General features: G+C 40.3%; 1 protein-coding gene across 3 annotated transcripts in view; it reads left to right on the top strand.

Annotated features, from left to right (window-relative positions):
- The first annotated feature begins 1614 nt into the window (after positions 1-1614).
- The window catches only part of LOC131032097 (probable pre-mRNA-splicing factor ATP-dependent RNA helicase DEAH4), a 187519-nt gene continuing 177487 nt past the window's right edge, over positions 1615-11646 (top strand). For 2 of the 3 annotated variants that reach the window (XR_009103377.2, XM_057963016.2), the window contains exon 1: positions 1615-1984. Coding sequence is in view for 2 of the 3 variants with exons in the window: in XM_057963016.2 (XP_057818999.2) it covers positions 1779-1984 (206 nt within the window). In the remaining variant the exon portion in view is untranslated. The remainder of the gene's footprint in view (positions 1985-11646) is intronic. The other variant, XM_057963017.2, reaches the window with a different exon arrangement.

Genomic DNA, 11646 nt, shown 5'->3' with positions numbered 1-11646 from the left:
GTTTAATCTCACATGGGGTTTCCCCTGAGGCTATGCTATTCAAAGTAGATATCTAGGTGCTTGACCCCATTGGCTCCACCCTCGACACTCACTTCTCTAGGGCAACCAAGCACCAGTTTTCATGCAAAATCCCCATGACAAACTACATATCTCTACTAAGAACTGTATGTGTGTAAGTCGCTTCAGAGGTTTGACCTCCTGCGCCAACAATTAGAAGGATTTTGGCAATTAGACAAGATGGTTTTTAGTAAGGACTTCCGGTCATGTGGCCATACATGTGACACTTTACACTTTGTAAATACAAAAGGTTACCAACCTATAGAGGTTGCACTCTATAGGGTTTATGGGGAAACATAGTGTCGGTATGAACTAATCGACACATGTTTCCCATGACTTTCGTCATAGACATGATTTTTTTAAAGTGGATCAGAAGGACTCGGTATTAGCCCGTTTCCACTTGGGTCGTTCCATTGGCCCCCTCAAGGTAGCTCGAGAAGGCAGACCCTCTAAAGGTAACACATAAGATAAAAGCAGGTCTAGCTTTTTGTTCACTGTATTAGGGTGAGAGCATACTCACCTACTACTTTAAAGCAAAACGATAGACAATGATTCTTTTTAACCTTTAGATCATCTATGTGCAACTACCTTACTGAAAACACATAATGCAAGTTTGCATGCTGTTCATTCACCCCTTAGTTAAGCTAGATGAAAGATGTATGATCTTTTACTTTCTAAAAGAACTCCTAGTTAGACTAAGTGAGAAAATGCATAAAAAATTGTTCAAAATAAAGCCCTGCATGCACACAAGTCAGTAGTTTGCAAAAATTGAGTCTTGGACAGTCGAACCTGCAAAGATTTATTAGCTGAGAGATTATAAAATTTCAAATTTTGCAGATAATGAGAATGAAAACGCTACAGTAAATGCGCTATCCTGCAAAGCATAAGCGTTACCTTGCAAAACAAAAGTGCTAACTTGAGTTGTAAAAGCGTTGTCCTATGTAATAAATGCGTGATTTCACAAACATAAGCGCTAACCTGAGTGATAAAAGCGCTAACCTATGAAGTAAAAGCGCTAACCTGAGTGATAAAAACACTAATCTATGTAGTAAAAGCGCTATCAAATTTCACACAGGCATGAAGCTGGCTTACAAATGCGTTAATTCATTCAGTTATTACGAGAATTAGACAGGATATTAGAAAGAGATGTGGGAGGCCTGAGCCCCACAGTGGGCGCCAAAAATTTATCGACTTAAGTTTTCACCTCAAAAGTTGACTTGCAACTTGTTAGTCCATCATGAAGATATAAAAGCTACAGGAACTCAAGCTTCAACCAATGAAACAACATGAAATAAAGCAAATAAAATGATTATACCTTCATGGATTATGTTTCATTGTGTCCTAACCCCATTGTTTTGTATTATTATATTATAATTATTTTATTAATATATAAATATAATTATACTAATATAATTTTAAAATAACAATAATTCAAAATAAAAAAAACAATAAAAAAATTGGGACGAATGTTTTTATTACAAGTACTCAAAACAAATAGAACTTAGACATATAATTTTTAAATTCAATATCGCACATTAAAATGGAATGAAGGTATACAAAGAAGAAAAGCATGATTGGATTGTTTTCGAAATCAGAAGTGAACAGCTTAGAAAAATGCAGAAAATCCAGTTGCCCATATATATATAGTTCGTGTATACCCATATATGGAGAAAAAACAAAATTGGGTTGTTTTCGAAATCAGAAGTGAATAGCGGAGAAAAATGGAGAAAATCCAGTTGCCGATCAACGAATACGAAAATGAAATATTGAAGGCCGTTACTCACAATTCAATTGTTGTTATTATTGGAGAAACCGGTTCAGGCAAAACTACGCAGCTCTCACAGATTATGCACAGGCATGGCTTCACTAAATCTGGAAGGGTGGGCATCACGCAACCCAGGCGCGTTGCAGCTGTTTCAGTCTCCAGGTAATAAGCATCAACATCAATTTCTGTTTAGATTATTGTTTTCATTTTCTTCAATGAAATGTTAGTTATTCTGTTCATTTGATTTCACATCGTCAAATAGCTGTAATTATGACACAGGGCATTTTTCAAATAAAGATATGAATTAATATTGGAGTGGAGTTAAGAACAGTCTTTTAACACGATGTTGATTTAGTTCAAATCGCGTTAACAAGATTTAAAAACGTGAGTCACAGAGGAATGTGCTGTATAATCATAACATCTCTACCTCAGCATATCCAAAGTTTACAGACATTTGTCAGGAAGAGAGGCACCTCATATTCCCTACACGGCAACCGCACTACATCTAACCTTCCTCATTATACCTCCGCTGAAGTTATGGGCAACCCTATTAATCGTTAGTCTGTAACTGCAACGTATCTAACTTGCTTCACCATATGTCCGCTGGAGTTATGTGCCACCACCCAATCTAACTGCAGCGAGGGAGGACTTGAACTTGGTTCATGCTCTTACAAATGGCCCCAATTCATATTACATTGAAATCTTTGACACATTAAGTTTGATACTCTTTCTTTGTAATTTTCTTTACCACTTGAGTCAGTTTAGAGTTACAAATAGAATAATGATCAATCGAGAGTGAATGAATGCATGCATATGTCAGAATTTGTTGAATATTGTTCTCCAGTTAATAAGTTTTGCATTTAAAGAAAACAAATTCAAGTATCATATTGAATTGGTTCGGGTAGGAAAATAGAAGAATCAATCAGTCGAGGGTAAAATCAATTTTGATATTCAAGAAAATCTATAAAATATATGTTCTCTAGAATGTTGGTAAACAGATTTGTCTCTGTGATATTTTTTTTAAATCAGCATGACTTGTTTAATGAACAACAACAAACATTCATGACAGTTGGAGAAATTGCTATTGAACTGACGATTTTCCTATGCATTTGACAGGGGCAGCTCTCTTGTAGTATGGGGTTTTTGCGTAGTTTTAACCCAAAAGTACAAAATGAAGAAAATAAAAATCAAGGAACACTATAAACCCTAGATAGGCTCATACGAGACACTGCATAGGATTCTTTATACAAAGGTGAGAAGAAAGGAGGGAATAAGAAGAAATAATATGCAGCAACTACGAAGATACAAAGTCTCTGGCTTGTGCATACAACATCAGCCAAAAAGAGAATGTTTAACAGTTTTCTCTGTCAATGGACAAGAAAAATTTAAGGAATCAGTTACACATTACAAATAATGTAATAAAGTAATAAAAAAGTAATATTAATGACACAAAGTTCTGAAATATTCTTGTAGATCCTACAAAATTAGACGTCAAAGTCTTTGTTCCATTTCTTGTACAGCCACAAGTTTAAGAGAAATATGAAAAAACTAGTTCAACTTACGAAGAACCTGCAATTAATGGAGAATAATTGACACAAAGTTCAGAAAAATTCTTCAAATTTCTTCAAAAATTTAGAGCATAAAGTTTCATTAGAATTTCTGTGGAGTGGCTATGTAGGGAGGTAACAAGTTGTAACACTCCTGAAAAAAGGAAGGAATCCTCATTGTTGCCCGAATGCCCGTGGCTTAAAATTTGGTGAAATTTAATGAAACCGCACTTGGAAACCAACTTGTGACCTGCTGGAAACTACGAAGTGCGAAAGATCAAAGGTGCCGAAAAATACCACAAAATGATGCACCAGTCAAATTGAATTGGAAATTGTGTATTTCTGCCACTAAGATCCATTAATCATTTTGCACAGATTATTCAATTAACAAGACTTTGTGATTTGATTTGTGACACGTGACTTTGAGGCAATGGCTTTTTGATGCACATTGATCCAAGGAACATGAAAAGTTCAAAGTTTTGCAATGTAAAAAAATGTAGATAACACAGAGTATAAAGCATTTATCAATTTCTGGAGTATGTCATTATTTGCACACATTTGACTATAAAACAGGCTTCTAGAGGTGTTGTCTGGAGATCAAACAAAATGAGGTATCTCTTTTGCTGCAATTTAATTTTTGCAGTCTAAATAGGATGCTAAGAATGAAAAAAATCTACATTTTTTTATTCAAACAGTAAGGAAAACAGTAAACACAATCGGTGAAGAGGGCAGAATAGAGTCACATACGTCAAAGTTGTGAAGGGTGCAAAGTGGACATTAGTGTTTGTAAAAATAGACATGAAGTTGGCTTCTAGAGGCATCGTCTGGAGATCAAACAAAATGAGGTTTCTCTTTTGTTGCAATTTAAGTTTTGTAGTCTAAATAGGATGCTAAGAATGAAAAAAATCTGCATTTTTTATTCAAACAGTAAGGAAAACAGTAAACACAATTGGCAAAGAGGGCAGAATAGAGTCATATACATCAAAGTTGTCAAGGGTGGAAAGTGAACATTAGTGTTTGTAAAAATAGACATGAAATTAACAGGTTAGCTTTAGAGGAAGGTTGTGCAGCACTGCAAATTGCATTTTTGAATTTGAAGAACTTTCAGTAGTATATATTTTTCTGTATTTTTTGATTTTGAGGTGGTAAGGCTCAAGGGCTACAACGAGAATCCATGCTTTTGAAGATGCTCAAGTTCAAAGAACGGACATGAGATATTTCCAGAACAGTGTACGAATAAACTGTAAGAAAGACACAATCTTCTGGTGGGCAAAATAACGCGACATAAATTTGCTGGAGGATGGCATGTAGGATGGAGTGGAAATTAAAATTTGGGAAAAACAGATATGCAAGTTCCATGACGAGTTAGAGGAGGGTTGCAAGACTCTTTGAAGTATCTTTTCGTACTGAAAACCATTTGGAACATTTCCACATTTTTTAATTTTAAATTTTGAGCTGGCAAGCAGGGGTCAAATAACAACCCATGCTTATCAAGAAACCAAAATTCAAAGCTCAACTGTGGATAAATTTTCCAGAAGCAAGCTAGGCACCTGTTGCAGATCAGGAAATCCTGGTATTCTGAGGAATACTCATAAATGTGGATGAAATTGCACCAACTATAAAGGTGATTAAAAGTCCAATAGTTTCATCTTTGCATACCCAGCAAGAGTGTTTGCCCTACATGACTCAGCACTGGCTAAACTGATGGATGCTGGTTCTAAACTGATTGTGGAGAATTAATTTCAATTTTTTGAGATGCTTTGGATGTGTGAAAGAGAAAACTCACCCTTGGGTGAAATTAGTTAGTATTGGCAAAATATGCTAGTTGTGTGTAGCAATCTTTTAAAACATCATCGATGGAGATTTCTAGTAAAGGTCATACATCCATATTTAGGTTGCCTCATATTCAAACTTCTTTTGGTTGGAAAAAAAGGAATGGGCATCCCTCCTGCTAGAAAGAGGAGCGCAGACCATCAGCTGCTTATTCTAAGAAGGTGCAACTGAGAGGCATATATTCCATGAAAAGTTACCTGGGAGTTGCAGCTGGCCTAAATTGTTCTTTTTGGCCAGTGTTTACCACTACAACTGGTAAATTAAATACAAGAAATAATAATGTACATGACAATGCATACTAGACACGACAGTGAAATATATCTTTATTTGCACATGCAATTATTACAGAGAAGAAGACCAGAGATGGCCGGCCAAGGATTACAATAGATCCGACTATACCGTACTACTTCCTTGGCGGTACACAACATATTTAAAGAACCTGACGTTTTTTGAGAGGAACACAACCGTCAACCAACCGACACATAACTACCGAGAGTGACAACCCACTTAATATAATTAAATTATTAATTAATACATTGGTAGATAACAAATAAAACCATAGGCATTTTATGCCGTCTACATCGTCCCCCCCAAAAGAAAAAGTCGTCTTCCAGACGAGAAGTAAACATCAAGTAACATCTGAAAATACTAATGACAAGAGTATAGGAAATGACTTGTACTGGACAACCCCAACTTGTAGTGTACCTACCAAATCAAATGGGGGTCTGGGGGCAGTGCCCCCAGCGGGGTCAAGGGGCAGTGCTCCTCGTAGGTCCCAGGGCAACGCCTAGGACGCACTCCTTGTCGTGGTACAGGGCAAGGTTGAGGGGTAGTGCTTCCGGCGCCAACACCAAATTACAACCTTCAAAACGACATGGAACTTCTTGGCGCACATGATTTTCATGATTGTTTAAGACGCCAGAAACAATGCTGATGAAGTCAGAAAATCGAGACTTTGCAGTGTTAAACCACGACTCAAGTGGCATTTCCACGTACGACTTTCAACTTTTATTCACTTGTGGCCTTGAGTCATTCCTCACGTACAACTTGCTCATGTACAGTAGATGTTGTATGGATAGGCTCCTCTGGCATATAGACTCTTTGTAAAATTCCCTACTAGGGACTGACTGCAAATAAATGTATATGTCCAGATTATATAGATATGTATTATTTAACTTAGCCGGTTGATTATTGAATTGCCTATGAATTTCATTCAATAGTATAACCCGTGCAGTTCCAAATTAACCTTCATGCTTATTGATAAACATAGCATTTATTGAATAGTCATTATACAACATTCAATATCGTATGAATAAATATTTCATGATGCACCTGTTAATTCGCAGTGTTGGCGGTGCCAAACTCGGCGCTGTGGTCCACTCGAAGAATCTTCGTATGCTCATTGGTAGGCAACGTGAAAAAGACACCTGCGACCGCCAACGATCCATTGATCCATTCCGAACTTTGTTCCAACTTATCCTTCACGGAGTAGTCAATAAAAGCACTGGTTTGTACCCCCGTCACGGTGTACTGCGTTTAGAATTCCTTCCGGTTCACTACGTGTTGTCTGCGATACCCACGGCGGTAGGAATCATATCCCGATATCGGATCTCATAGCCACGTAATACAAGTTGAATGTATCGTCTTTCCCTGTGTTCGGAGATCACACCCCGTCACGAGGATAAGGTATATGTATATACACTCTGGGTCTCACGCCATTATGGCACTCCACGGCGTATACCAACACGACTCCACTTCCAGGCTCACGTCCAATAGGCCAGTTATTAGTTGACGAAAGGAGGCTTGATCCGGTTCGTATCCTGTCTCACAAGAATGCAATTCTTTTCCCAGGCATGATTCATCACTTATGCCATGCCTTTTTATTCATCCACAAATTAGTTTTATGAACTACCTTTATTCATTACGCGTTAACAATATATGTTAACAATATTAATTATATATATTAATCCAGGTTAAAATATTAATATAAAATAATTAATATTATGTCATATTTATTTTCATGAATTAATTATTGGGGAACATCACACTCTTCTTGCTTTTTACACCTGAGTGCCTCCTGTATAGATCCGTACGACAATAATTTTCTGCTCCCCCAATTCCATATGGGTTTGTACGATGTTCTTTCAAGGCTATCTAAATTCCCATACGGTGTTCCTTTTCGACTCTGCCACTTCTGTTCAACTCCGTACGATGTTCTTTCAAGGCTATCTAAATTCCCATACGGTGTTCCTTTTCGACTCTGCCACTACTGTTCAACTCCGTACGATGGGCCTCCTATATTTTGGGAATTCCCTATGGAATCGTACGATGCTCTTGTTCTCTGCAATTGCCGTATGGGTCTGTACGACGGTCGCCTCCGTATGAATGATCTTCTTCGGCAATAATTGGTCAACACAATTCTGTACGATGACCTTTTTGTGTTTTGGTTAGTCCGTATGGATCCGCCAAATGTTCCTTTTCTCTATACGAGTCCGTACGCCAACCACTTGGTGGTGTGCAGATTCCGTATGATTGGTTGTTTGCCTTGCCAATTCCGTACGTGTCCGTACCAACCCTATATCTTACTTTGTGCTGTTTGCTCTACACCTTGCAACCCTTGTATGGATTCTCCTTCACACTGTAAATTCCGTACGATGTGGTACAGTGGTAACCTTGCTTTTAAAGAAATTCTCTTGGCCAGAGTTGCCTCTCCTCGCCTACAATCCTTGCTCAATTTCTCACCCACCCCGTACGGCCATACTTCGTGCAAACACTTTCTCTATCTAGACAACTTGTCACATGCATATGAGCTAACCCTCTGGATATCTATGGCGTACAATTTCAACTCATATGGCTCCTTAAAATTTAATTCCCCCTTCTGTACAGTTCTTGTACATAGCTCGTGTGCAATCCTTTCCTCAACCCCATAGGGTTCCCCAATACGACTTTGCCCCCCATGAGGTCCCACGTGCACTTCCTTGATTCCGCCGATCTGTAGCATGTTGCACTCGGGGTGAAAGACTTCGTAGTTCTCCATCTGCCAGTGAAATAACCCATTCAGGTTACTCGTCTCATCATCTTCCGAGCAATCTTCCAACTCAAGCACCCCTTCATCGTTGGGTTCCATGCTTTTCCTCCCTTCAGCCATACCTAGCTCTCCACCATCGGACTCTGAATCGGAGGATGCCAGTTCTTCACTCACCACTTGGTTCCTCAAGTCAATCACATATTTCCGCCCTTCACTCTCGATGGAGAGTGTGTTCTTCTTCTAGTTATGATTTGCCTTCGCCATGATCAGCCAACCCCTCCCGAGGAGAGCATCGTAGGCCTTTCTCTCCAATGGAATGACGACGAACTACGAAGTCAAGGAAGAAATGTTGGGTGCTGATAACCACCTTCTGTGCCATGAGTGTTCCCAAGGGCTTGATACCGTGTTGGTCCACACTGACAAGGTGGAATGTTGGTGGCCAGAGAGTTGGTTTGCCCAGACCCCTCCATGTCTGCTTTGACAATACATTCACTCTGGAGCCGCCCTCGATGATGGTGTTCGTCAACTTCGGTCCCATTATCTCTATGTCCACTACGGTCGGCTTCCGACTGATACTTACGGTGAGCAACATGGGGTCTATGGCAGACGCGCTAGGTAATTCTGTCGCCGTCATAGGGTCCGTGCTAGATGGTTTTGTTGCCGTTTGACGGTGTTCCTGGTCGATGGTATTGTTACCAACTACATTTGTGAGAGCCATTTTCAATTGTGGCATTGTCTGTAGAAGGTCAGATGCCTGTATTGGTACGGTCGCTTGCAACATTTGTTTTATGATAGTTTTCTTGTGCTCCGACCTTGGTGGGGTACTGGTGGCATCATGTGAGGCCCTTCGCTCCTCCGCCATCGCTTGTTCAACATCTGCCTTTGCCTCTTAGAGTCTTTCCTTCTCCGTACTGGGATCGGGGTACATTGCTTTTTTGCTTTGTAACCTTGTGATTGCGAGTACCTCCTTGTCTGGCTCTTTGATGTCCAACATATTTACCCCTTTTTGCTTTGGACAGTTAGTGTCTTCATGGTCACTTGGTCCCCACCATTTGCACAATAATTGTACGTTGTCTTTCTTGTTCTGGCAATCTCTCGCAAAGTGTCCCCATTCACTACGTTGTCGACATTGTATGATAGGACGTCCTCTGGAGTCATATTGTATTTGGTTGCGCCCTCGTTGATTTCCATTACCGCTAGGTGATACATTTTGAGGTTTTGGTGGGCTAGACTCTCCCTGTGTGAAGAGTACTTGCGTACTTCTCGTCTCCAAATTGTATGGGCACTCCTTGATTGAATGCCCCAACACTTGGCAAATCTCACAAAACATATTTCTAGGACAATTACCTTTTGTGTGCCCCTCACTTTTGCACTCAGTACACCATAGTTCATTACTTTCTTTGCTGGTTCTTTCTCAACCTTCAATTTTTTCATCATTCTCAACATATCTCGTCGAAGGGCTTGTACGGTTTTGGATTCGTCATCATTGCTACCTTTGGTGCTCTTGTAGTCGTCGGTCTTCCTCTTCCCTTGGGAGGAGGTTTTGTTTTCATTCTCGATGTCCATCGCTCGATTGTAAGCATCGACGTACGAGGACGGAGGCACTACTTTCGTCTTCTTGCGCAGCGAGGGTATCAATCTCTCAGTGAACCATCTCTTCTTCAACCTGTCGGCTGGTTGGTTCTCCATCTTGTTCAATAGTTCTTTGAGCCTATGGTTGTAAGCGCGTACACTCTCATTTTTCCCTTGCTTGGTATTATAGATTTCGGTCACGATCTCGTCGTCATCCCTCAAGAGTTTGAATTCCTCCTGGAACGCCTTCTTCAAATCATTCCATCTGGTTTTGTGTTGGGCATCGAGGTCTGTACACCAATCAATTGCAATCCCTCGAAGGGTGGCCGAGAATGCCTTCAACCAGTAATCCTGGTTGTCTTGGCCATTTGCCTCCCAAATGGTTATACATGTTTTGTAGTGTCGTCCAGGATCCTCTGATCCATCCCCTGTGAACTTCGGCAGTTTCTGCTTCTCCTAGGTGTTCACCATTGTTTTCACTTGAAAGGTACGTGTGTATTCGCCTTGTGTGCCGGACATGGGTGGACTGTTTCGACCGCTATGTTTCGGTGCTTTCCCTGCACTCTCGGCCACGCAGGCGTCCTCTACACGTCCACCTTTAGTGTCCCCAACAGTCCAAGTACTTCCAGGTGTGTCGGACCTGGGTTGACTGTTCCGACTGCTACGTTCCGATGCTTTCCTTGCACTCTCAGACACGTGTGCGTCCTCTACACGTCCACCTCTAGCCGAACACTCCAGGTACTTCCAGGCTCCTACTCGTCTCTGTGCTCCCTCCGACCGAGGGTTGGCGGATCACCTAATCACTTGATCTTGACCACCCTATGGCCTCTTCTCACCTTTAATGGGGTCCACAGGCATGAACCACTCAAGGCTGACCCGATTTCTTTTAAGGCAACGGCGCCAAAGTGTTTACCGCTACAACTGGTAAATTAAATGCAGGAAATAATAATGTACATGACAATGCGTACCAGACACGGCAGTAAAATATATATTTATTCGCACATGCAATTATTACAGAGAAGAAGACTAGAGATGGCCGGCCAAGGATTACAATAGATTCGACTATACCGTACTACTTCCTTGGCGGTACACAACATATTTAAAGAACCCGATGGTTGCCGAGAGGAACACAACCGTCAACCAATCGACACATGACTACTGAGAGCGACAACCCACTTAATATAATTAATTAATACATTGGCAGATAACGAATAAAACCATAGGCATTTTATGCCGTCTACAGCCAGGTTGTCTAAAACTTCAAATTTTTCTTTGGATCAAAAAGGGAAAACACTTATACCTGTGGCTTGGAGATAGAAGATCACATCATCAAACTTGTAGAGACCTTAGACTTAAGAGCTGTGACTGAGAGTATTGGTTCCGTGAAATTTCACCTCACGTAGGACTTTCATCCCATCTCAATCATTTATATGGCTGCATATGGCAGCTACCTGACAATAGGGAGCATGCCTAAAAGGATTTAAATCTGAATTGACATCATTGTGATATCAACAGCTTACCATGAGACCCTAGCCTGCTGGACTTGGTTGTTTCATATTGAAATTACATACAAATGCATGGAAGTAACCTTGCGTACTTTTTTTCATGGTGATAGAAGTACACATGCATAGCCAAGCTTTTTGGGTTGCCTAGTTGAGGCAAGGGAAGGTGATCCAAGATCGAGGAACTCATAGTTTTACAACAGTTGTGGAAGGAAGCTTTCCAATGACTTTAAAACTACTGTGGCACATGAAGATTTGGCCTTATCAAGTTTTGGAAGTTCATTGGATGGTCAGGATGGCTGGCAGAGGTTTTTGTCTATTTTTGGGTCAAATTTTCATCTG

This window comes from Cryptomeria japonica, chromosome 4, assembly GCF_030272615.1.
Source record: "Cryptomeria japonica chromosome 4, Sugi_1.0, whole genome shotgun sequence".
NCBI lineage: Eukaryota > Viridiplantae > Streptophyta > Pinopsida > Cupressales > Cupressaceae > Cryptomeria > Cryptomeria japonica.
Note: the sequence above shows the minus strand (reverse complement) of the source record. Positions and strands in the feature narration are given on the sequence as shown.